This window comes from Malurus melanocephalus, unplaced genomic scaffold, assembly GCF_030028575.1.
Source record: "Malurus melanocephalus ecotype Western Australia unplaced genomic scaffold, MMel_1.1 scaffold_1118, whole genome shotgun sequence".
In the NCBI taxonomy this organism is placed as follows: Eukaryota; Metazoa; Chordata; class Aves; order Passeriformes; family Maluridae; genus Malurus; species Malurus melanocephalus.
In genome coordinates, this window is record NW_026624350.1 from 53,364 (window position 1) to 78,440 (window position 25,077).

The following is a 25,077-nucleotide window of genomic DNA, read 5'->3' on the forward strand; positions in this document are numbered from 1 at the left end:
CGGCGACGGGCACGGGCCGCGCTCGCCTCGGGCCGCGCGGGGCACGCTGGGAGCGCGGCGGGGAGCCCCGCCTGCACCGGCGCCGTGCGGCCAATCGCTGCGCCGGGACGCTCTGAGTGACGGTGCTCTCGACCACTCAGCGGCGGCGGGCAGCGCGCAGCGACCAATGGGAGACGGGAAAGTTCCAGGGCACCKCGATTGAGTCGGGTCGGCGTGAGTGGCGTCAGGCCGGGCCAATGGGAGTGCGCAGATTGGCCGCCGCGCGTGGGCGGGACTGCGGGGTGCGCAGCCACTCACGCCGCGCGCGGCGCTTGGGCGGCCCAGCGAGAAGCCACGATTGGGTGAGGAAGCGGAAGTCAGGGAAAGGGCGGGGCGAAGAGTGATTGACATTGACTCCGACCAACAGAGCGCAGTGACCTCGCCTGTCTCCCGCGCCGCGCAGCGATTGGAAAAGGACCGTGACTGACGGCCAGCGCAGCCAATGGAGCACGGGCAGAGCTTTCGCGCACCGCAATTAGCGGCGTGGAGGGGCGGAGCTCTGTTAGAATGATAGGCGTGGGAATCAATCGGCGGCGGGAAACGATGCGGCCAATCACCATGGAGGAGGGGAGGAGCCTTGATTGACATGTCGCCCAGCCAATGGCTTGCGTCGCTGCGCGCCCGGTGCCCAATGATGTTGGAGCGGCGATTTCGGAGGGAAACGGCGCTGCCTCAGCGGYGGCGCCGGAGGGGCCGGGCGGGGGCYGGGGCTGSGGCTGAGGCTGCGGCGCTCCAGCCCGATCGCTCCCCGGCCCCTCCCCGTGCCTCGCCCTGTGCCCCGCCCAGGCGCTCCTAGTTTCCCCAGTTTGGCCTCGGACAGGTCAATAAATAAAAGTTTATTGGGGGGCAAGGGGCGGGCTCCCCCAGGCCCCGCCCAATCCCCAAGGCCTCAGTTTGGGGGATTCACAGTATTTTAAAAAACCCCAAAAAACCGCCCAAGGGGTCACTTGGGGCACCTGGACAGGTGCACACAGTCACGGAGAGCTGTGCACAAGTATGTCCAGCTGTGTCTGCAGCCAAGTATGGCTGTGCACAGCCATGTCCCGGTGTGTGCTGCTGTTCCCAGCTGTGTCTACAGCCACGACAGAGCGTACAGAGCTATTTGCAGCTGTGTCCAGGTGTGCACAGGTGTGCCCAGCTGTGTTCCCCGCTGTGCTCAGGTGTGTCCAGCTGTCTATCCAGGTGTGTCCACGTGCACACAGGTGTTCCCAGGTGTGCTCCCAGCCCTGCTCTCAGTCCTGTGGCTCCCCGGGTGTCTCTGGGGGACTCTCGGCTTCTCCACATCCTCAGGGCTCCTCCTCCTCTGATGTCAGTGGCTGCTAGAGGAGGAAATGTGGGGTCAGTGGTGGGGTGCTACCTGAACCCCCTCCTGGCCCAGAAGCCCCCCTCTCAGCCCCCCACAACCCCACCCCACTCTCCAGGGGGTTTTCAATTGCCCCCAGACCCCCTTTCACTCACCAGGGGGTCCCCGAGTCCCCCGCCATCCAAGGGGTCTCCAAGGCCTTTCCGGAAGGCGGCGTTGGTGAAGCTGATGCTGTTGGTGCTGCGCCGGCGCCAGCCCTGCCACAGCGCTCTGGCCACCAGCCCCAGGCACAGCACCAGCCCTGGGGGGTATGGGGGGATCATGGAGCTTCCCCAAAACTAAGACGCCCCCAACAAGTGACCCCCAAAATCCAAGACTTCCCCTCCAAAGTCTGGGAACCCCCATGGCCTGGTCCCAACGGGACCAACCAGCTGGGTCACATTGTGGCTCCTCCACAAACGAGACCCCCGCTTTGGGCACCCCCCCCCCCCCTTTGGGACCACCTACCTTTGAAAATCCTCCCTCTGGACCCCCTCAGATTTTGCCTCCACCCCGTTTTGGGACCCTCATCCCCAAGCCTTCCATTTTTAGCACCTCTTGTTTTGAAACTACCTGTTCCCACTTTGGAGTCCCCCTGCCCTTTGGAGTCCCCCTGCCCTTTTTAGGGACACAACCTATCCTGACCCCCCATTTCCGGCCCCCTTTCTTTGGGATACCCTCCATTTTCCCCCTGAACTCTCCCCCCCATTTTCCCCTCCCCCCAAGCATGGCCGTACCGAGGGGCAGCATGATTCCGAGTGCCGTCAGCCCTGGCTGGGCCCCCTCGGGCCTCCCTGGCACCCTGAGGTCACCTGCGGGACGGCAGCGGTCAGGGTGTGGCCAGTGGCTGTGGCCCCTGGGTGTGGCAGAGGGGCACAGCCATTACCTGTCGAGGTGTTTCCCATCCTGCTGAAGTTCCGAGTGAGGGGCTCCAGGGTCCCGGGGTGCTCTGGGGGGACATGGGAAGGTCACCTGGGCACAGGGGAGCCTGGGGGGTGATCTCAGAGGGCTTTTGGGGGGGTTTCAGGGGGTTACCTGTGACACAGGTGTGTCCATCACTGTCCAAGTTCTCCCCATCGGGGCAGGCGCAGCTGAACCGGGSGGAGCCAGGGCCGCGGGCAGGGGAGGGGAGGCACAGGAAAGAGCAGAGATCTCCGGGACCCTCACAGCGGTTGGGGCCTGGGGGGTGAGGTACAGGTCAGGGGGAGTCTAAGGGGTCCCTGGGGGAATTTAGCAGTCCCTGTGGTGTCTCAGGGGTCCCTGGGTTGTTTTGGGGATTCCCTAGAGGATGTTTTTGGAGTGGTTCTCTGTGGTTCAGGTGGGTTTCGATGTTTTTGGGGTTCCAGGGGTATTCTGGGGTAGTTTTTTTGAGTTTTACCTGCTGGCTGCCTCCCTGGGTGCAGCACCACGACGGCCTCGGGGCTGAAAAGCTCCTGGGCCACCACCTGGGGGGCAGCGGGGCCCACACGGAGCTGCACGGCCACCAGGGACCCCCGGGGGGGATTGGTCCAGAAAGCCCAGTCCTGGTGAAGGGGGACATGGCGAGGTCAGGGGGCACAGGAGGGGAACATTGGGGGTTGGGGGAGAAATGGGGGGCTTTCAGAGTGGGCATTGGGAGGAGACAATGGGGGGGGGTCTGGGGGACACAGTGATGGTCAAAGGGGAAGGGGACAGGAAAGGATGGAAGGGGGGACATGGTGGGGGGATCCTGTGGGGGTTCCGGGGGTCTCACCTGGAAGACGGCGAGGCCAAGGGGCTGTGCCAGGTGCTGGGCGTCCCTCAGGTGCGTCCGGCGGCCGCTCCCATCCAGGGCCACGCTGGACACGGTGTGGAGGCGGCCGTCGGCCCAGTACAGGCGCTGGGAGGACTGGTCTGGGGGCATGGGGGGGTCAGGGGGGCATCGAGGGGCTCGGAGGGGTCAGGGGAACACTGGGGGGACATCGGGGTCATGGGGGACACAGGGATGGAGACACATGGGGACAGCCAGCACAGGCACTGGAAGATCAGGGAGGCATGGCAGAATCTTGGGTGTGCGGTCAGAGGGGTCTGGGGGACATGGTCTGGGGTCATGGCTCTGGTGTGGGGACACATCTGGGGACAGGTGTTGGACGCTCACCCAGGGCCAGCCCCTGGGGCCGCTCCACATCCTCGGTCACCAGGGGCTCAGGGGGACCCCCATCCTGGGCCTCCCGGGCGATGTTGGGGTGGGACCCCCAGTCCGACCAGTACAGGTACCTGGGGGACACCTGTGTCACCAGTGCCACCAGCACCTCCTTTCCCCCACACCTCCCCTGTGCTCCCCACAGCCCTCTTGTCCATCTCATCCCACATCACTGTCACCCTCCCGAGTCCCCAAAGCCCTGGCCCCCGGTCACCCTCCGTGTTGCCCCACATTCCCCTGTCTCCCTCCATGTCCCCGTGTCCCTCCCCACCCCACCCCAACCCATACCCGTTCAGGGGGTCCACGACCACCCCCCAGGGCCGTGTCCGGGGGTCCCGGTGCAGGGTCCGGTGGCGGGTCCCCGAGGCGTCGGTGACAGCCACGCGGCCGGAGCCGGGCTCGGTCCAGTACAGGAGCTGATGGATCCAGTCCAGGGCGATCCCGGCCGGGGATCCCGGGCCTGGGGCCGCCCCCAGCGGCACCGCCGGCCCTGCAGCCAGGGGGCCTCTAGGGGGCGCTGGGGGTCAGCGGGAGGAACTGGGGGCATTGGGGGAATTGGGGGATCCTGGGGGGAGCTGGGGGGACATTGAGAGAGACTGGCGGGGGGAACTGAGGGTCCTAGGAGGAACTGAAGGGACATTGAGGATATTGGGGTGAATTGGGAAGGATTGAGGGTCACTGGGGAGGACTGGGGGGGTCATTAATGGGACTCTTGGGTGTATTGTGGGAGGGGCGCATTGGGGAGGTCCCAGGGAGTCTCCAGGGGCCATTGAGGGTCCCAGGGAGGGATCCTGGGGGTGTTTGGGGGGTCCCAGAGGGATTTGGGAATGTCCCAGGGGATCACTGGGGGTCCCTCACCTGTAGATGAGCCCCTCGCTGGGATCCCCCCAGAACAGGGACCCTGCCTCGACGCTGACGTCCAGTGCGGTTGCGTGCTTGAGGGGCCCCCGCAGGATTTGGGGTTCAGGGCCCCCTAGTGCCAGCACCTGGTGCCGGGTGCTCACCAGCAGGGTCCCGGGGGGGCCTAGAAGGGGCACCAGGGTAACCCCCTTGCAGAGAAACCCCTCAAGCCCCCCAAATCACCCCCCATGGACCCTAAAMGTCCCCATACAGCCCCCCAAACCTCTGACATTCCCAAATCCCCCAAGAATCCCAAACTCCCCTTGATGCCCCTCAGAACCCCCTGATCCACCCCACCTCTGACCCCTCACATCCCTTTGGGACTCCTCCAAAGCCCCCCACGGACCCCCCACTCCCCTGGGACCCCCCCCCCCCCCCCCCCCCCCCCCCCCCCCCCCCCCCCCCCCCCCCCCCCCCCCCCCCCCCCCCCCCCCCGGGCCCCCCCCCCCCCCCCAAATTCCCCCAGGATCTCCATTTTCCTCTTGGGGAGCCCTACAACCCCCCAGGGCAGATTTGTGAGTGCCAGGCAGGGGTCCCATGCAGTATCCCAGGGAGGGTTTGGGGTGTTTTGGGGAAGAAGGGTTGAGGTATTTTGGGGGGTCTCACGCACCATGGCACGTCCGCTTGTCAGGGTCCAGGCTGAAGCCAGGGGGGCACGTGCACTCGAAGCCCACCCGCAGGTCCCGGCAGCCATGGGAGCAGCCCCCCCGCCCCACCAGGCACTCGTTTACCCCTGGAGGGGCACAGGAGAGTCAGACTTCCCAAAATCATCTCCCCCAAAAGGGACCAAGGCTCCCCAAGTCCCGTGGAGGAGGAGCCAGGGGGTGTAAAAGTGGTGGTTGGGGGGAGTTGGGTGGTGAGACTGGGCCAGGGGGTTTATGGGGTGTTGGGGGATTATGGGGGGCTGCAGAGGGGGTTTTGGGGTTTTTTTGTGGTGGCATTTAGGGGGTTTGCGGGGATATGGAGGGGGTTGGAGGATTTTTGAGGGGGATGTTTTGGGAGGGTTTGAAGAAGGTCTTGAGAGGGTTTTAGGGTGTTGGAACGAGTTGGAGGGGGGCTTGGAGATACAGGGAGGATTCGATTTTCTTTCAGGGGTTTCAGTGAATTTTGGGGGGCCTGGTGGGTGAGTGTGGCTGTCTGGAGGGATTTGGGGTTTTCAGGGCATCTGCAGTGGGTTTTTTTTCGGGGGTGTGTGGTATTCAGGGTCTCCTGGGGCGATTTTTGGGCCTCCCCTCACCGCACTCCTTGAGTGGCTCGTCGGACCAGTCGCGACAATGGCGCCGCCCATCGCAGACGTGCCCTATCGCGATACACTCGCCCGAGCGGCAGCGGAACAGGTGCGGGGGCGAACACGATGGGGCTGGGGAGCACAGGGGCAGCATCAGAGACCGAGATACCTGTGAAACACCCCCAAAATTCCCCCTCCAACCCCCCAAGGTCCCTGAAACACCCACTGAACCTTCCCCACATTCTTTCTCTCAAACCCCCCAAAGTCCCCCAACCCCTCGTAAATCCCGCAAGCCCTCCCAGACTCCCTCAAATCCCCCCAAATGCCCTCACTCCCCTCAAACCCCCCAGACCCCCCATCAAAAGCCCTCAGACTCCCCTTGACTCCAAACCCTTCTGAGCCCCCTAAAATACCCCCAAACCCTGCCTGATTCTCCCCCAGTCCCCTTCAAACTTCCCCCAGCGCCCTCGGCCGGTACCGTCAGGACACTCCTCTTCATCGTCGCCGTCACGACAGTCGGGGGTCCCATCACAGCCCCGGGCCCCGGGGATGCAGCGCCCGTCGCGACAGCGGAGCTGCCCAGGGGGACACGGGGGGGGTGCGGCTGGGGGGGCACAGAGGGGTCAACGGAGCAGCGACGTTTCCCCCGAGATCCCAGTCCCTCCCAGTCCATCCCAGTCCCGCCCAGTGCCCTCCAATCGTACGCACCACACCCCTCCTCRTCGSAGCTGTCGCGGCATTAGCAGGTCCTGACGCAGCGCCACTGCCCGTGGACCCCTCCCAGTCCATCCCAGTATGCCCTCCCAGTGCATTCTAGCCCACCCCATGCCATCCTATCCCACTCCCTCCCAGGGCACGCACCACACCCCTCCTCATCGGAGCTGTCGAGACAGTCGGGGATCCCATCGCAGCGCCACCGCCCGTGGACGCATTCGCCAGACCCGCAAGGGAACTGCAGGGAGGGGCAGGCGCGGGGGGGCCGCGGGGTCCCGCACAGTTCGGGCTCCTCGTCGTCCCCGTCGCGACAGTCACGTTCGCCGTCGCAGCGCCAGAGCCGCGGGACACAACTCCCGTCGCGACAGCGGAAGAAGGAGGGGGCGCAGGGGGGCGGCGAGGGCGGGGGGGCGCAGCCCAGCTCGTCCACCCCGTCGGGGCAGTCGAGCTCCTCATCGCAGGCAAAGGATCGCGACAGGCACGAGCCGTCCCCGCAGCGCAGCTGGTCCGGGAGGCACGGGGGAGGCACTGGAGGGAGGAAATCCAGTTAGGCTTCCCCAAAATACCTCTGAAATGAACACGAAATATCCCAAGAAACGCCCAAAATACCTCCAAGCTGCCAAAATATCCCCTGGGTTCCTTAAACACCCCCACCCGGGTCCTCACCCCCCCTTCCCAGAGACCCCAAAATCCTCCAGAGACTCTCTCAGCTTTCCCTCCCCCCAAAAAACATCCTCCAAACTCTCCCCGAACTCGGGGTGTCCCCGGGGAAATTCCCAGCCCAGGGTAACGGTGGGGTGTCAGTCCGGGGGGATCCATTTTGGGGGTYCCGGTCCCATTTTCAGGGATGCCAGAATCACTTCCGAGGTTCCGGCCCCATTTTACGGTGTCCTGTCCCGTTTTGGGGGATTTTAGCCCCATTTTGGTGGGTTCCACCATATGGCGGGTTCTACCATTATTACCATTTTGAGGGTTCCGATCCAATTATGAAGGTTCCAATCCCATTTTGAAGGGGTTTGACCCCACTTTGAGGGTGTTCTGGTCCCATTTGTGGAGGTTCCGGTTGCATTTTAGGGAGTTGTAGTTCCGTTTTTGGGGTCTCGATTACCTTTTTGGGGTTCCTAGTTTCTCCCATTTCAGAGGGGGTCGGTCCCATTTGTGGATGTTTTAGCCCCATTTCGGGGGCTCCCTGTTCTCCCCCGCCCCACCCAGGCGCACCCTCCCCGCGCGCCGCTCTCTGATTGGCTGGTGCAGGCACCGCCCCCGCGGGTGGCCAGTCTGGACTCAGCCAATGGGAATCGTGTCCGTCGCGGGGCGAGGCGGGTCGCGCGCGCTGATTGGTCCCGCAGAGGCGGCGGAGGCGGGGCCGCCCCTCCCGTGGGGCGGGGGGTAACACGTGGGGATCCGCGGTGACTGTGGGGGTGTTGGGGGGTCACGGCGGGAGCTCAAAAAAAAACCTTCCACCCACCCGTGGGAGACCCCCATAGGGAGGGGTGGCGTCCCCGCTTTGGTGGGGACCAATCGTGTGTCTGGGGGCGACCCCCTTGCCTCCCCGGTTCCCTTCACTATTTTCCCACCCCTCTCCCCGCCCCCCTCTCCCCGATTTCTTTCACCCCCTTTCCCACCGCCCCGCAACCCCGCAACCCCGCTCCGGGTCTGGGCGTGCGGGGGCTCCCCGCGCCCTCGTCGACCTCCTCCGCACCCCCAAAGTCCCCCACCTGCACTCGGTGTCGTCGCCGCCGCCGCTCCCAGAAGCAGCAGGAGGATCACGGGTGTCCCGGAGCCAGTCCCGGTTCTTCCCGGTATCCTGCCGGTGGTTCCAGAGCCCACCCTGATAGTCCCATATCCACTCCCGGCTGTTCCCGCTTTTATCCCGGTGCTGCCMGGTCCTGTTCCGCTGTTTCCCGGCTCCTTTCCGCTGATCCCGGACTCTGTCCTGGGCTCTACCCCACTTTTCCCACTCGGGGTTCGTGTCCTGGCGCCCATCGTGAGCAGAGCCGGGGCTTAGAGGGATACGGGCGTTTAGTGCCGGTCCCGATTCGTCCCAGAGTTAATCCCGGTCCGCCCCAGTGTTGCCGGCGCCCCTGCCCGTGGCCGCGCGTCCCGTCGGGCCCCATTTAACGGGCAGGGGGAGGAGCTCGGGGAGTTCAAAAAGGCGGAGGGTGGGGCGGGAAAACCGGGAATGAGGGAGGGAAAAGCWGGAGGGACGGACGAAAAGCCGGGATCGGGAGAGAGGCAGACACCGGGGGCGACTGGAAAACCGGGATGTAGGGAGAAAAAAAGATAAATGGAGGGAAACCGAGATAGAGGAAAATTGGGAGGGAGAGAGAGAAAGCCGGATCAAGGGAAAAAAGCCGTGAAAGGAGAGAAAAGCAGAAAAGGGTTCCTTTTCCTACCCCTGCCCCCCCCCCATCCAAGAACCCCTTTTTAAATGTTTTCCTTCTTTCCCCGTGGGATTAATAATGGAATTTCCACTGGAGGTGATTCCTCGGGGGGGTTGGAGCAGGATGGGGGGGCACGAACCCCGCACCCCCCTCCGGCTCACCCCAGGGACCCCCCAGTGCGCCCAGAGAAACCCCCCAATCCCCAGAGTCAGCCCAACAACACCTCCCCCCGAGACTCCTCTGGCACCCCCCAATTCTGCTCCAGATCCCTCCCCAGTTGTCCCCCSCGGAGGCAACTCCACTCCTGTTGGATTAATTTATTAATTAATTATTGACTGCTGGGAATCCAGTGACAGCGACAGCACAGGGGGTGGGATCAGCCAGGAGGATCCCAGGGCATGGAGCTGGTCCGAGACAACCTGGAACCACCCAGGATGACCCAGATTGGGACCACTCAGGACAGGCTGGGATGATCCAAGACAATCCTAGGACAACCTGGGCTAATCCCAGATTATCCAGGAGAATACAAGACCACCCAGGATGGTCTGGATCACCCTGGACAATCCAGGACCATCTAGGACAGTCTAGGACAACTTGGTACAATCTGAATCAGGGACAACTTGGGACCATCTCACAGAACCTGGGATGAGCCCAGATGGTCCATCCAGGACAATCCAGAACCACCCACATCCTGGATTATCAAGGAGCTCTGGTGGCTGCGGCAGTGCTGGTTCTGATATAAATATGTACGAGGTTGGACGTGTTTTTTTTGGGATTTTCAGGATTTTGGGAATTCCGGCGTCGCTGCTATCGGAGCTACAAGGAACAATGGGGGTGGGGGTTTTGGGGTTCTGGGGGGGATTCTGGAGCTGTGGAATGATGGGGTCAGTCGTCCTCAGTGCCACTGCCAGAGCGATCCTGAAAAGGGGGGAAAAGGCGTGAGGAACTGGTGGCCAGGATGAAGAATTTGGTGGGCTCAGGGTAGGGTTTGGGGGTCAAGCCATAGATTTGGGGGCTTCACAGGATTTGGAAATGAGATGAGGCACTTCGGAGTTCAGCTCAAGAGCTGGGGTTACGCCCAACATCTGGGGTCACGATAAAGGATTTGGGGTAGTTCAACCCAGGATTTGAAGGTCAGAATGAGATTCAGGGTCACTCTCAGAGTCTGGGGTCACTCTAAAGACTGGAGGTTTGGATGACAGTTTTGGGATCACTGCCAGGATCCTGGCATTTGGGTAATTCAGCCCAGAATTTGGGGTTATGGTGAAGAATCTGATGTCACTCAGTGGATTTAGGTACACTCCCAGTATTTGGGATTCTCTCAGGATCAAGGGTGACTACCACGGTCCAGGCTCTCTCCATGATTCAGTGCCATTCCCAGATTCCCTCACCTCTTCCTGCTCGTCGTCGCTCTCGTCGTCGCTCAGGAGGGGTTTGGGGCGTCCCCCCCGCCCACCCCGGCGCCGGCCCTTCCCGCGCTCTGGAACCTTCTCCTTCCGGCCCAGACGGATCTTCACCTTCACCGAGCGGGCTGAGGGGGGATCCAGACCCTCCAAATGATCCTGACCCTCCATCCCATTCACGCCATCCATTCCATTCCATCCCATCCCCTCCCAGTCCCATCCTCTCCCAACCTCATCCATCCCATCGCAATCCAATCCCCTCCCATTCCAATCCCATCACATTCATCCCAACACCCACCCTCAGACTCTGATCCTTCTTCTTCTCCCTCCTCCTCCTCCTCGCTCTCCTCTCCATCACTTTCCTCCTCCTTTTCCACCTTCTGCCGGACGCTGGTGAACACTGACTGAAGCACAATGGAATCCTCGTAGATCTGGGGGGAAACAGGGCATTCCAGGTAATTCCTGGATATTCCCGATTACACCAGGCCATCCCGAGCCATTACGGCTGTTATTCCAAGCTATTCCAGGCCATTTTTGGCCATTTCCAGCCCTTCCCAGCTGCCATTCCAGGGCATTCCTAGTCATGCTGGGGGCTCTTTCCCCGTTTTCTGTACCAGGGACCCCTCCAGGTTGAAGGTCTGGGCGTTCTGGCACAGAAGCATCACATCCTTCTCTAAGTCGTTGAGGCTCCGGTACTTGTGGTTCCGGATTCGCTCCTAGGGGTGGGAAAAGGGATGAGGAGGGGGCCCAGGGAGCAGATTCCATTGGATCCCGACACATCTCAGCAGATTTTAGTACCTTGATTTTCTTGAAGTCCACAGGCTTCCGGATGAGCTCGTAGTATTCTGGCAGCTCCTTGCGGGATGGGAGTTGGATGAAAACCTCACTCAGCTGCCGCCCGCTGCTGCTGCAGGGGGAAAATGGGAGTGAGGGGTGGTCTTCCTCATCCTTATCCATCCCATCCCATCCCATCCCATCCCATCCCATCCCATCCCATCCCATCCCATCCCATCCCATCCCATCCCATCCCCTCTGAGCCACATTGTGTCACCCATGGGAACATCACTTCCCAGCAGCACGTGGCCCCCCTCACCTGTCCTTGTACTTGATGACAGCATCGACAATTTTCCGCATTTTCCGTGTGAGTGGGGGCGGATTTGGGGACAGTTTTTCTGCGGGGGGCCGTCCCCGTTTCTTCTGCTTCCGGCTCTCCTCATCCTTGTCCCGGTTTCGGGCACTCGGAGGGGGCCCCGCAGGACCCTCAGGCTCCCGTTTCCGCTTTCGAGAGGATTTCTTCTGCCGGACTTCCTCCTCGATCTCCTCCAGCGTCCCCTCCTCGATAGCCTGCAGTAAACAGCGATGAGGATCCTTGGGATTGGGGAATCCCAATGGGGATGGGCAGGCCCACAAAGATTGGTGGAGTCTTGGAAAAATGGGTATTACCAAAGGGATCATGGCTCTCAGACACATTGGGAGTCCCACTTCTCGGGACCCTGGAGATGTTTTTCTGAGATCTGTGGGCCTTTTCCAGGACCCACAGGCATCTTCTGGCATCWGGTGTAACTTTCTGGGCCTCACAAGTGTTTTCTGGGATCTGTGGGCCTTTTCCTGGGACTTGTGGGCATTTTTGGGGACCTGTGGRTGTTTTCCCAGCCCCACTGGTGTTTTCCTGGGACTTGTGGACATTTTCCCAGGACCCTTGAGTGTTTTTCCACATCCCATGGGCCTTTTCCAGGCCCTTTGGACACTTTTTCAGGAACCCTGGAAATTCTCCAAGACTATGACCCTTTCCCAGCCCCCACAGGCACATTCCCAGCCTTCCAGGCAGATCCACTCAGAGAATACCTTGAGCCATTGTTTCTCCGTGAGAGAATCACTGTAATCCACTTCCTTGCGGTGCCGGGAGCCACGGCCGAACATCTTCTCCTCCTCTTCCTCGCAGGTCAGCCGCTCTACCTCGGCATCGTCCTTCAGGATCCAGGATGGGAGCTCGTCCTCCTCCATTAACCGCGGCTTCCGCTTGGGATTTCGCGCCTCCTCACGCCGCCGGTCCAGGTCCATGCGCTGCCAGAGAAAGAACCGTCACAGGGGTCAGACTTGGGATAGAGATGAGGGATGGAACCAAAGGGGGTTTTCAGGGGATTGGAGGGATTCAAGGGGAGATGGAATGTGATGGGATGCTGCTGGACAGGGATGGAGGACCTACACCTAGAGCCTTCTTTGGGAACTGGAGGAACTTCAGGAACTGAAACTGGGAATTGAAGGAGCCACTCTGGGAACTGCAGGAGTTTTGGGAACTGGGGCCAGTTTGGGAACTGCAGGAACCACAACGTGAACTGGGAATTGGGAGCTGGAGGAACTACACCAGGAGCTAGGGGAGTTTCAGGAACTGGGAGTGATTTGGGAACTCCCAGAGGTATTCTGGAAGCAGTACAGGCTGCATAGTTGAAGCATCGGGGGGAGTTTTGGGAACTGAAAAGAGTTTGGGTAACAGGGAGTTTTGAGATTTGGGGCTGTTTTGGGAACTGGGAGAGTTTTGGGAATTGGGGATGTTCTGGGAGCCACTGGCCTGACTCCTCCAATCAAGTCCCGGATTGCTGGCATTCTGGGGATGGACATTCCCCACCCAGTGGGACAAGGTCCCTGAGGGGTTCCCCAAACCGGGAATGTTGCCAGCACTGCAAGGCTCCTGTGCTGGGACAATCTCTCACTTTTCATCCCCCCGCTTCTCTGGGCTATGGAAATTTTGGATGGGAAAAGGGTTTTTTCTACACTCCCAGCCATGTCTCCTTCTCTTCCTGGGGCTCCTGAGCTTATCCCGTACTGGAGCTAGGAGATTCCCCCCCTCCATCATCCTCCTCCTCCTTCATCCTCTCCCTCTTCTCCCTCCCCCTTTTCTCCTTACTTGTCCTGCTCATGGCCAGCTCAATTCCCCACCCTGCTCTCCCCCCCCATTTTATTTTCTCCCTCATGGAGAGCCCAAAGTCCTTGCCCTACTCCTCTTCCTCCTGTCCTTTCTCCTCCTCTTGCTTTGGGGATCCTCCTTGTCTCTTGCTCTCTTCTTCCTCCCCCACTTTTTCCTCCTTGTGTCATCTCGCTCCTCCTCAGGATCTTCCTCCTCCTCCCCGCCTCCTTCACTCCTTCCTCCTCCTTGCAAGAGCTTCCTTTTCTCCTCCTCCTCTCCTTGTTCCCTCTCTCCTTTCTCTTCTTCCTCATGACATATTCCTCCTCTCCCCCTCCCCCCCCGTCCTATCCCTCCTCCCTCTCCCCCTCCTCCTCTTTCTCACCATGAACAGGTCGAACTCCTCCTCATGCCGGGCGATCATCTGATTCACTGTCTCGTCATCGGGCACCTCGTCTTCCTCCTGGGAAAACCCAAATCCAGGGGTTCAGCTGCTGTCCCGGTGCCTCCGGCATGGCCCCCCCGACGCTCATAGGCTTCCCACGCATCGGGGACTTTTCTCAGGGTTTGGGGGCCTTGTGCTCCCCTTTGGATCGTTYGCTGTCATTTGACCCCATTTTGGGGCACTTCAGGCTCGTATTGCTCATTTTTGGGTGGTTTCAGTGTGTTTTTGCTCTTTTTTTTTGGTGATGCTAGTGTTGATTTGCTCATTTTTGGGGGGCGTTCCAGTGTGTTCTCTCTTATTTTTTGGGTGGTTTCAGTGTATTTTGCTTGTTTTTGGGCCATTTCTCTGTTTTTGCTCATTTTGGGGCATTTTAATGTCTATTTGCTCATGTTTTAGTACTTCAGCTGRTTTCAGGGTGGTTCTAGCTCAGATKGGGACATTTTTTTGCTGTTCTTTTCGATGTTTCTGCGTTGTTTTCCCTCATCTTTGAGTGGTTTCAACTCACTTTTTGCTGTTTTCAGGGTTGTTTTAGGCGGTTTTTAGTTCATTTTGGGGGGGCTTCGGTGTGATTTTCTTTTTAAAGTTGTCTCATTTTCAGGCATTTTTATTCATTTTTGCTTTCAGCTCATTTTGGCTTTGAGGCAGTTTCTTCTTTTTGGCTCTATTCAGGCCGTTTTAAAGTCTTTTATAGTTCTTTCCGTGCTGTCTTTAGCTCATTTTGGCTGGTTTTGGGCCAGTTTGTCTTACCTTTGGCACCTTCTGGCCATTTTAAACTCATTTTTGGTTGTTTTCAGGCCAGTTTGTCTCACTTTTGGCACTTTCAGGCCATTTTAAACTCACTTTCAGGTGAGGATTTAAAAAAAAAAAAAACTTTCAGGTACTTTCAGGTAGGTTTTAACTCACTTTTGGAACTTTCAGGCCATTTTTCCTCCCTTTCGGCACTTTCAGACTCATTTTAACTCATTTTGTGCTGTTTTACGTTCAGTTCTAACTTATTTCTAGGACTTTTGGGCTTGTTTTATCTCTCTTCTGACACTTTCAGACCAGTCTTAAAGACATTTTTTGCTGTTTTCAGGCTGCTTTTTCCTCAGTTTTGTCACTGTCAAGCCATTTTAATTTTATTTTTGGCACTTTCAGGACAGTTCTAATTAATTTTTGGCTTTTTCAGGCCATTTAAATCTCATTTTTGGCACTTTCACACTATCACCATTTCATTTGTGGCATTGTCAGGCCAGTCCTAACTCACTTTTGGCTGTTTCAGGCCATTTAAATCTCATTTCCAGCTCTTTCAGGCCACTTTAATTTCATTTTTGGCACTTTCAGGCCACTTTAATCTCGCTTTTGGCACTTTCAGGCCATTTCTAACTCACACTCGGCTGTTTCCACACCACTTTAATCTCATTTTTGGGACTTCCAAGCAATTCCTATCTCATTTCTTGCTCTTCCCAGCCCGTTTCTGGGTCTGTCCCTCCCTGACCAGCTGTGCCTCCTTGCGGGCCGTTCCCTGCCTGTGGCGCGGCGGTGCCGGCAGTGCCGGGCGATGCTGGCGGGAGGATTGAATGGGCAGTGGAGACTGAACGACCCCGCTCACCTTTAGAGGTGCTTCCTCCGACTCAGCGCCCAGGCACAGGGAGGAGGCAGCGTGGGGGAAGCTGCCACTGCCCGCGCTCTGTCTGCTCTGTGGATAAACACAGGGATTCAGTCTCCAGGGCTGTCAATCCGGCGCCTTTGTTCCCGACGCTACTCCCAAAAAATTCCAAACAAGCCGCCATGCTCCTGATCTGGGGTTGGTTTGTTTGTTTTTTTTTCCTCCTCTTTTTTCCTCCTTCTCTTTTGTCTGGCTTCTGATCCCTTAATTCCCACAAAAACTCCATTCTAGCCCTCACCTCATCCTGCTCCTCGTGCTCCAGGATGGCCTGAAGGAATGCCCGGCGCTCGTGGCTGGAGGATTTCTGGTCGAACATTCCGGCCTGGATCACCTTCTGGTCCACGTTGAGCTTGTACTTGGCAGCCGCCAGGATCTTCTCCTCCACACTGTTGACAGTGCAGAGCCGGAGCACACGGACCTCGTTCTGCTGCCCGATGCGGTGGGCCCGGTCCTGGGCCTGCAGGTCCTGGGGGAGGGGGCAGCGATAGCACTGGGCTCCCAAAAACACCACTTTTGTCCTCAAAATCCATGGGGGGAGATATGGGACAAGGCCTGAGGGTACTCCCAATCCCCTGGGATTCCCAAGGATGACTCGGATGTGGCAATGGGATCACCAAGACTATGTAAGTCATGTGGGACAGGACAAGTGTTGCAAGAGGGTCCCAAAAATCCCCCTTTTGTCCTCAAAGTCCACAGGGGTTCCTGAGGACGATGAAGATGTAACAGTGGGATCACCAGGACTATTTAAATCCTGTGGAACAKGGCAAGTGTTCGAAGAGTGTCCCAAAACCCCTGCTTTTGTCCTCAAAATTCATGGGAAAGATGTGGGATGAGCCCTGAGGGAGCTCAGGAATCCCCACGGGTCACARGGATTCAGTAATGAAATTATGGAGGTCCCATGGGAAGGGGCAGCATTGGCTAAGAGGTGCCAATAATTAGCCTTAATGGGGAAACCATGGGATGCGCACCCAGGGCTCTTGAAGATCCCAAAGCGTTATGGGAATTTGGTTAGGGCCATGTAGGTCCTGGAGGAAATGGCCAAAGTTGCCACGAGGTGCAAAAAAAAACTTGTTTTTAACCTCAAATAAACCATGGGGATGCATGATGAGGAGTTCAGGGATCCCCAAGGATTATGGGAATTTGGGTAACGGGATCACCAGGATTCCTGTGGGAAGGAGCAGCATTAGATGAGAGATCCCAAAAACCCCACTTTTATCCTCAAATACATGGAATTTGCCCCCAGCAATCTCAAATGATTATGTGAATTGCAGAATGGGATCACTGGTTGCTCCTTCCTTCGGAGACAGAGATTGCAGGGAAAACCCCGCCACAGCACTGGGATCTAGGTGTGGCTCTCCAGGATGGCACTGGTGGGTCTCAGACAATGATGGAATTCCAACCCTGTGGCTCCTCTTTGGGTCAGTTGGTTTTGGGGCTAGTTCATTGGGTTTCGAGTCAGCTGGTTTCACATTGGTTGGTGGGTTTTKGGTCAGTCAGTTTTGGGTTGGATCATTTATTTTTACGTTGGTTGGTTTTTGCATTTGAATTCTAGGTCAGTTGGTTGGGTTTTGGGGTCAGTCAGTTGATCTGGGGTCAGTTGGACTTTGGGTCAGTCAGTTGGTTTTTAGGTTGACTGGTTGGTTTTGGATTAGTCATTCGGGTTTTGTGTCAATCAGTTGCATTTTGGGTTGTTTTTTGGGTYGGTCAGTTGTTTTTTGGGTCGGTCAGTTGGGTTTTGGATAGATTTTCAGGTTAATGGGTTGGGGTTTGGGTTGGTTTTTTGCATCAATGGGCCAATTTTACAGTTGATTTTTCAGTCAGTTTTTGATTCCACAGATCTGGCAGGTCCAGCCGTACCTGGTGCGGATTCCAGTCACTGTCGAAGATGATGACAGTGTCAGCTGACTGGAGGTTGAGGCCCAGCCCCCCGGCCCGTGTGCTCAGCAGAAAGATGAAATACTCAGAGCCTGGCTCGTTGAAAGTCTTCAGCAACATCCCCCGGTCCTCTGCCTTCGTGGTCCCTGGAATCCCAGATGGGTGTCACTCCTGCTTCCCCGGCACCGAAGCCGGGGATGCTGGTGGGGGGGGGTCTGAAGGGTGGTTTCATTGAGAATGGGGAGACCTTTTGTCCTGTGAAAGGTTGGGCTGATTTTGGTAGAAAAATTGGAAAAAGGAGGGGAAAAGGGACAGATCCTGCTCTGGGGTGGGGCAGGAGGTCTCCCAGAAGTCAGAATTGTAGCAGCCGGAATTACGGCAGCGTTGAGGCCATTTTGGGGCCATTACCAGGGATATGTGGTGGCCGTGGGTCACATTTTGTGCTCAAACCCCAGAGTTCAACTAATGAACCCCAGAGTTCATGTTTATTCTAGAATCATGGAACATTTTGGGTTGGAAGGGACCCTAAAGCCCATCCTGTTCCGACTTGACCTCGCAGTCCAACAAAGTAATCCATATTTATTTTAATCACATTCGAGTCTCCAAGGTGCTCCCCCAACATAAGGGGATCCCAGGATTAATCAGGAGATCAGCTGAATAAACAGATTAAACAGCAGCAGGTGATGAGGACACTATAACTCAATATCTAGCTTTGACATCTTGATATYGTTATTTGACATCTTGACATCAGTCTTCTAGAACTCGATATTGATTTTTGATATCTTAATAAAATCTTTGATATCTTGATATCAATCCTTAAAAAATTCTTAAAACAATATCTGGTAACTTAATATTAGTCTTGACATAAGCCTTAATATCTTTAATGCAGACCTCGATACAAACCTTGATATCCATCTATTGGTATCTCATGAAAATCTACGTATCAARATATTGATCTTGATATTAATCTTGATAAAAATCTTGCTATCTCAATGTTGGTCTCAATGTCTTGATATTGACCTTGCAATGTAGATACCGAGATATCAATATTTGAAATCTTGATACAAATCTTGATACCTTTGAAGTTGATCTAGGTATATAAACCTTGCTATCAATGTCTCAATATCATTGTCTCGATATTGATCGTACGATCTAGATACCAAGATATACATCTTAYGTTATCCTAATTTCTCCCTTGATATCTGTTTTGACACACTGAGACTTACCTCAATATCTTCACATTTATTTCAGTATCTTTACACCTTTACTTGGAGATTTATCTTTCTATCTTGATAATTCTGTATTTTTGTATCTTGATATTACTCAATAGCTTTCTGTCCAGTTCAGTATCTTAATTTTCTTATATCTTGGTATCTTTCTGGATGTCTTGATCTTGAGCTCCACCTTAACCAGGGCACCCACTGTCCCCCCCCCACTCCTGGGAGCACCACTGACCCCCCCCAGGCCCCCAAGGGCACTCACCATCCAGCCTGAGGTATTTGAAGCCGCGGTAAGCAAAGTAGTCCTCCATGATGGTCATCAGGGAGGTCATCTGGCAGAAAAGCAGCACCTTGTGGTTGGTGGCCCGGAGCTTAGGCAGGATCCGGTCCAGGAGTTCGAACTTCCCAGAGGCACGGTATAAATCCAGCCTGGGATGGATAAAAACAGGCATGGTCAGAAGAAAACAAGGATTCGAGGCCAAAATTGTGGTGTTTCCCCCTTGATGGAATCATCTGGCTCCCTGGGATGAGGGTGGCTCATCCTCCACCCTAAAAAACCCTTTCAGTTTGTAAATTCACAAGTTTTTCCACTGGTAATCCCAAAATTCCTGACTCACCCCTGCACGATCCCGCCTGTGAACCCCAAGTGCTCCGAGAAGGATTCCTGAAATCGGGAAGAGAAACGGTGTCAGAAACCAGCACAGACTGACTCAAAAAATCTGCAGCTGCACCAGAAGTGCCAAGCCCTGCTCCCTCCCCAGCTCCCTTGGGAAGCTGATGAGGGAATGAATAGGTCTGCGTGGAAAAGAGAGTGATGGATGGTGGGTGGGCCCGATGCCCCACTTTGGTTCATCCTTGTTGGGTTGAGCCCTGTTTCAGTTTATTCCCATTGGGTTTATCCCCATCGGGGTTATCCGTGGTTTTGGTTCATCCCCGGCTTTGTCGGGTTTATCCCCGTTGGGTTTATCCCTTTTTTTGGTTCATCCCTGGCTTTGCTGCGTTTAACCCTGTTGGGTGTTTGCCTGCTTGAGTTCATCCCCTGGATTTATCCCCATTTCCACGTCGGCCCCACCTCAATGTGCTGGAACATGTAGGGGTGGTTGCAGATCTTGCGCAGCTGCATGATCGTGTTCATCAGCGTCTTCGTGCCACCTTTCCCCTGCCGGGAACCATCCAGGAGGTTAAAAACCCAGGTTAATGCTGGATTCCATCTTTATCGGCCAGTCCAGCATTCCCAGGAATGTTTGGGAGCATCGACTGACAGTTCACAGTCCCAAAAAAGGGACTTTGAGACATTAAAATAAATGCAAGGTTTTAAGAAACCTCGAAGTCCCCTCATGCTGAGGCTATTCATCCCTGGCTGTTTGGGTGGAATGGTACTTGAAAACAGGGAATTTCGCACCTCCAGTTTTTAGTTGAGATCATAGCGTCTCTTTCCAATTATTTTGTGGTTTTACTCTCTTCACAGACCTGCTGAAGGCTTTGAGAAGTCTCCATGGATCACCCAAACACATTGTGGGTGTCCAAGCTCAGCCCACCCCACAATGGAGGCAAACCCACCCCCTCTCAGCATTCCCAGCACCGATTCCCAAATCCAGACCTTCTTGTCCTTTTCGGAGCCATCAGTGAGGAGGACGCCCTTGGCCTGCATGTGCCGGTACAAGACTCGCTGCAGCGCCGACATGTCACACTTGATCACGTACTCCACCTGCCAGGACCCAGTAGGGAGTTACACCCAGCCTCTCGGAACCCTGGACACGGGTCCTTCTGCTCTGGGAAACCCCCAGTTCCAAGAGGGATCAACCCAACCACCTGTTCAACCCAACCCAGCAATGACTCCAGAGTGGGATGAAGCTCCACGTGCACATCCCAGGATGGGTAAGAGCAGGATAGACCCCCAGACATATCCCAGGATGGGGAAGGTGGGGGCACCCCTCAGTGTCACCTTTTCCGGAAGCTGAGCTTCCACCTCCTTCTTGAGGCGGCGGAGCAGGAAGGGCCGGAGCACCTTGTGGAGGCGGCGGATGATGAGGATCGTCTCYTCCTCGTTCAGGTCCACCTGGCCAGGCAAGAGAATCATCACCAGAAAAGGAGAAYTGTCACCAGAAGTAGCACCAGATGGACCCCGAACATCCCAAAAACATTATGTCTCTCTGCTCCTACAACCCCCTGACCCTCAATTCCTAGCGGCATYAATGCAACTGCCTGCTCGATGCAACAGCGAGTTCGGAGTGGGATGAAGCTCCATGGGTGCAACCCAGGATGGAGACAGGCAGGGAATTGTCACTCAGAGAAGGGAGCAGAGGCCTTGATTGAGACCCTGAGCCACATCCCACAGCTCCCGAGTCAATTCCATTCCCTCTGGACCCATGAATGGTGACACCACGTCCCATGGTTCCATAGCCACCTTCCAACTTCTCTAGATCCGTCAAAGACAYTGGTCCACATCTCAGAGCTCCAGGGACACTTTCAAGCCCTCCCTATCCATTAACATCAACTCCAAACCCATCACCCCTGCTGGCAGCCCCCACCCAGTCCCGCATTTCCCCTTTCCCRCACCTTCTCCCCAGTCATGGCGAAGGGTGCGTTGAACCACTGCTCGAAGGTGCTGCAGCTCTTGAAGATGGTCGGGAGCAGGAAGTTGAGGAGCGCCCAGAGCTCTGGGAGCTTGTTCTGGAGAGGGGTCCCGGTGAGGAGCAGCCGCCGTGGGGCCACATAGTGGGTGTTGAGCACCTGTGTCAGTTTGCAGTGGTGGTTCTTCATCCGGTGCCCCTCATCCACGATCATATATTTCCAGCGGATCTGTGGGAGCGGGAAGTACAGGGATGCTGGAACCAGGCGGGTGCGAACGTGCCTGGAATAGCCCGCGAAGGCAGCGTGATGCAGCAAAAAGGCTCTAAGAGTGCAATATGCCAGGAGTATCCCCCCTCACACCAGGAGAGATCCACACCAGGACTGGAATCCAGAGGATCCCTGCCAGGATGGTCAATCCCAGCTCCAYTGAGCCCTAACCCCTCAATCCCAAAATTTGTGATTTGAAGCATTATCAGAGTGCTGTTCTATTCGCATAACTGCTCCATCCCACTTATCCTCCCCCCGGAGCTATGGATCTGAACCCCTTGGCAACAAGGGTCTTGTACGGATCCTATTAATAATCCAGGGAATTTCTCCATGAAAAAGGAACCACACATCTGCTGGGTCATGGGACATGTCACCAAAAGCTAGGAGCCAGAGCAGAAATTCCACCTCAGCTTTGACTGCCAAGGGGGAGCAGCTCCTGTGGAGACTTCAGGAAATAATAAAAAAAACAGGAATTGAGGATAAAAAAGGCAGGGATTTTCATGTTTGCAGCACGCGTGAGCACAGTGAGATTGGGAAAATCTCCGGGTGCAGTGCTTCCTGGCCTCACCTTGGCCAAGATGTGCTTGTCCTTGATGATGTACTCGTACGTTGTGAGCAAGACGTTGAATTTTCCACTACGGAGCTGCGGGACAAAGGCGCGTCGCGCCGCCGGAGAGCCCTGGAGGGAGAATTCCAACCGTGAATGTCAAGCCAGGAAGGAATTCCCAGGAGAAGAGGGGGTGGGAGGGGCTGTTATCCACAGGAGACAGCCAAGTGAGGAGGTTTGGGGGTTCCTGCTGCCGTGGAACAACCAAAAATGTGATTTCATGAATTTTTGTGGATTTGGTTCTGGGATGCAAGTGCAGTTTCCTCAGGATAATGGCAACAGAGTGGGAAGAGGAAAAGGGAAGCTGGAATCCAAAGAATGTGGCACTTACCTTGTAGGAGACCTTGACCACGGAAGGAGCCCATTTGTCAAACTCGTAGGCCCAGTTGGACAAAGTCCTGGGGGAAAAAGACACGGAAAGAGTGGGAGTCTGGGAATGTGGGGCTGGAGGTGGGGGGGCTGGAGGTGGGTGGGCTGGGCGGGATTCTCCAGGTGCTCCAGCACTTACGACAGTGGGACAATGATGAGGAAGGGGCCATTGATCCGTTTATGCTCCATGAGGTATGTGATGAGGGCGATGGTCTGGATGGTTTTCCCCAATCCCATCTCATCCGCCAGGATCCCATTGAGGTTGTTGTTGTACAGGGACACGAGCCATTCCAGGCCTTTGATCTGCAGGAATGCATGTGGGGGTGGGAATGGAGGTGGGAGAGTGGTCCCATACCCCCCTGGGCCGATGCAAATCAGCCATTAATGAGACCGGGTTAGCTATTCAGAGTCAGTTGCAGGAATTGGCATATTCCRTGCATTCAGATGGGATGTTATAGGTTTGGCTTTTTGAAGGGAGCGAATCCAGCTCATTATGCTGCTCCAACTCCACCTCGTTATCCCGCTCTTGCTCATTATCACACACCATTCCAGTTTATTATCCCACACCACTTCAAACTCATTATCCCTCTCCTGCTCATTCCTTCCTGGCTCTGATGCCTTATCCCGCACCAGCTCCGGTTCCTTATCCTGCCACAGCCGTTATCCCACCACAGGTCTTCATACCACGCTGGATCCAGCTCCCTATCCCCTTATCCCACCACGCCCTCCCTTACCTCCCCCGGCATCCCCGTATCCCCAACATTCCCAGACCTGGTACTGCTTGAGGACGCCATTGACCATCAGGGCCGACTGCTTGTCCACGCGCTCGGTCACAGCGTGAGCCACGGCATAATAGGACTGGAGCCCCCGCGCCAGCGCCTGTGACACGCCGTACTCGTCATCCACGTCCTGCTTGGCGTTCCTGCCCAGAAAACCAGGATAAAACATGTCACAGCACATCAGGGAATGTGGTGGGAGGGAGTATGGGGAGGATAAGTGGGGTGAGAGAGGGAAATGGGGGAAAAAGTGGGATAAYGAGTGAGGGGAAGGGCCTGGGGAAAAATATGGGATAAACAGGGGTAAAAAGGGAAACTCAGGGGAAAAATGAGTAACCAGAGGGAGAAATGGGGCAAAAAATCAGGAATAACAGGGAGGGTGTTCCTGGGGGGAAAAACATGGATGCGGGGGCAGAGATTCCTGTTCTTCATGGGCAAAAGTGGGGAAAAAAGGAGGAAAAAGGGAGACAATTCAAATTCCTGGGGTGAAAAAAGGAAGGTTTGAAGGATGATGCTGTTGGGGAATTCCTGAGAAGCATTGTCAGTCCAGCATAGGGTGGTTTCCCAATGCATTTCCAGATAAACACATGTTAAGGCTCTCTTCAAAGGACCTGTTAAGGCTCTTTTCAGAAAAATTTGCTTGGGGGAAGGTGCTCATGGGACCCACCCCCTGGGGCAGGGAAGCGGTTGGGAATGGGAAGGCTAAAGAAGAAAATGGGAAGATGGAGGGAAGCGCTCACTCAATGATGTGTCGGGCGTCCACTTCAGAGACATCATCGCTGTCTGGATCCGGAATCTTCTTCTTCTCCTCCACAGGCAGAGCCGGCTGTGCTGGCTGGGGCTGCTCCTCTTCCTCCTCCTGCAGGATTCCCAGGAATTCCAGCCCTGGGAACACCCTCCTGGGAAACACCCACCGCTTCCCACCCGAAGCTCACAGAGAGACGTGAGACTCCCACAGGATCCTGCTGTTCCCTTTGGAATGGCCAAGGAGCCACGGGAGACTCCCACAGGATCCTGCTGTTCCCTTTGGAATGGCCAAGGAGCCACGTCTGATGAGATGAAAACCTGGCTCTCCCAAAGGGGATTTCTAAGTGCTCCGGGTTGCCCAGTGCTTGTTCAACACAGAGATTCTATTTGATCCCACTATATTGTTCCATTTTTACATCTCAGTTTATCCAGCTCTTTAACACTTTTTTCTCATTTCTTTATTCCATTAGAATTAATTATATTCCACTCTATCCTATAGTTCTGTCCCATTTTACCCTACAGTTTTATTCCAGGTTATATTAATATCTTGTCTCATTTCAATATGTTTTATCCTCCCGTTTCATTCAATTCTATCACTTATTTTTTAGCTGCTAAACAGCTGTTGCTGAGCTCAGTTCTTTTCTGTCCTTCCCAGAATAGCCCTGGCAGGAATGTGGTGGGACCCCTCTCACCTCCTCCTCCTCCTCAGAGCCGCTCTCCTCGCTGTCGGAGCGTGGAGCCACCTCGTACCTTGGAGGAAAAAAGGACAACAGGGAATTCCAAATGGAATTTGGCTCTGGCGTTCCCAGCTCCCTGTTGCCTGCCTGCATTCCCAGCCTATGATTTCCTCCTGGGTCAGCAATCTTAGCTCCTCATTCCCATTCCTCTACTCCCATTCTGACTCCAGCATGCCTAGCTCCAGTATTCCCAGTTTCCCGTTGCCAGCCCCACCAATCTCAGTACCCCATTTCCTCCCAGCTTCATCATTCCCTGCTCTGGTATTTCCAGTTGTGGCATTCCCAGTATTCCCAGCATACCCAGGGTTCATCTCCAGCCAGGCCTCGAGCTGCCCGGCCTTGGGTGCATCAGTGCCAGTGAGGATCTTCCCACTCTCCACATGGATCACCTTCACTGGGAGGTCGCTCATCTGGCTCGTCTCGTCCAGCGGCTGCGGCAGGAGCCGATGGATCAGGATTGGGAATTCAACAGACTGGAGCCCAACCCCTCCCCCCACAACCTGCTGGGAAGAGTGGGGGGAAAGGGAGGAGGAAGGATCCTGAGAGACCCGGTGGGACATGGCCTGTGCTCCCTACCCACGGTAGGCTGGAGTGGGATGATCCCTGTGGCCCCTTCCCACCCATCTCAGGATCTGTGCGATGAGCCTGACTCACTTCTCCATCCGGGCCAATGGCCGGAGTCTGTCCCTCGCTGTTCTCTGCCTTCTGCAGGAGCAATGGGGCAGGAGGAGAAGGGAAA

At 56.1% G+C, this 25,077-nt stretch overlaps 3 protein-coding genes across 12 annotated transcripts in view; all 3 read right to left on the minus strand.

The window, feature by feature from the left end:
* KHSRP (KH-type splicing regulatory protein) overlaps positions 1-627 on the minus strand; it is a 9,889-nt gene extending 9,262 nt beyond the window's left edge. The window contains exon 1 of the mRNA XM_057387022.1: positions 597-627. Within this exon, the coding sequence (XP_057243005.1) occupies positions 597-627 (31 nt within the window). The remainder of the gene's footprint in view (positions 1-596) is intronic.
* Positions 628-860: 233 nt separating this feature from the next.
* LOC130586278 (low-density lipoprotein receptor-like) lies at positions 861-8,594 on the minus strand. Of its 2 annotated transcripts, none has more exons than XM_057387044.1 (15): positions 8,103-8,594; positions 6,532-6,912; positions 6,149-6,274; positions 5,680-5,802; positions 5,053-5,175; positions 4,401-4,566; positions 3,831-4,049; positions 3,498-3,616; positions 3,114-3,253; positions 2,760-2,904; positions 2,417-2,560; positions 2,268-2,330; positions 2,119-2,193; positions 1,498-1,643; positions 861-1,355 (listed from the first exon to the last, which is right to left on the minus strand). In XM_057387044.1, exons 1-15 carry the CDS (start codon positions 8,368-8,370, stop codon positions 1,326-1,328), a joined length of 2,268 nt encoding a protein of 755 aa, XP_057243027.1. In that variant the 5' UTR covers positions 8,371-8,594; the 3' UTR covers positions 861-1,325. The 2 variants fall into 2 exon arrangements, with proteins under 2 accessions (XP_057243027.1, XP_057243026.1); XM_057387043.1 differs by having other exon boundaries at positions 861-1,358; positions 8,103-8,592.
* Positions 8,595-9,047: 453 nt separating this feature from the next.
* Positions 9,048-25,077, minus strand: part of SMARCA4 (SWI/SNF related, matrix associated, actin dependent regulator of chromatin, subfamily a, member 4) — a 25,187-nt gene continuing 9,157 nt past the window's right edge. For 3 of the 9 annotated variants that reach the window (XM_057387046.1, XM_057387049.1, XM_057387045.1), the window contains 25 exons: positions 24,993-25,043; positions 24,639-24,769; positions 24,294-24,351; positions 23,595-23,713; positions 22,850-23,000; positions 22,218-22,381; positions 22,041-22,107; positions 21,671-21,781; positions 20,821-21,063; positions 20,207-20,320; positions 19,862-19,969; positions 19,334-19,420; positions 18,879-18,925; positions 18,524-18,690; positions 17,024-17,187; positions 15,405-15,632; positions 15,110-15,196; positions 13,459-13,536; positions 12,017-12,235; positions 11,265-11,515; positions 10,970-11,078; positions 10,786-10,887; positions 10,470-10,602; positions 10,160-10,299; positions 9,049-9,686 (listed from right to left, as the gene is read on the minus strand). In XM_057387046.1, the coding sequence (XP_057243029.1) occupies positions 9,654-9,686; positions 10,160-10,299; positions 10,470-10,602; positions 10,786-10,887; positions 10,970-11,078; positions 11,265-11,515; positions 12,017-12,235; positions 13,459-13,536; positions 15,110-15,196; positions 15,405-15,632; positions 17,024-17,187; positions 18,524-18,690; positions 18,879-18,925; positions 19,334-19,420; positions 19,862-19,969; positions 20,207-20,320; positions 20,821-21,063; positions 21,671-21,781; positions 22,041-22,107; positions 22,218-22,381; positions 22,850-23,000; positions 23,595-23,713; positions 24,294-24,351; positions 24,639-24,769; positions 24,993-25,043 (3,162 nt within the window). In that variant the 3' untranslated portion in view covers positions 9,049-9,653. Of the gene's footprint in view, positions 9,687-10,159; positions 10,300-10,469; positions 10,603-10,785; positions 10,888-10,969; positions 11,079-11,264; positions 11,516-12,016; positions 12,236-13,458; positions 13,537-15,109; positions 15,197-15,404; positions 15,633-17,023; positions 17,188-18,523; positions 18,691-18,878; positions 18,926-19,333; positions 19,421-19,861; positions 19,970-20,206; positions 20,321-20,820; positions 21,064-21,670; positions 21,782-22,040; positions 22,108-22,217; positions 22,382-22,849; positions 23,001-23,594; positions 23,714-24,293; positions 24,352-24,638; positions 24,770-24,992; positions 25,044-25,077 lie in introns of all 9 variants that reach the window. The other 6 variants (XM_057387054.1, XM_057387051.1, XM_057387052.1 and 3 more) reach the window with 4 other exon arrangements.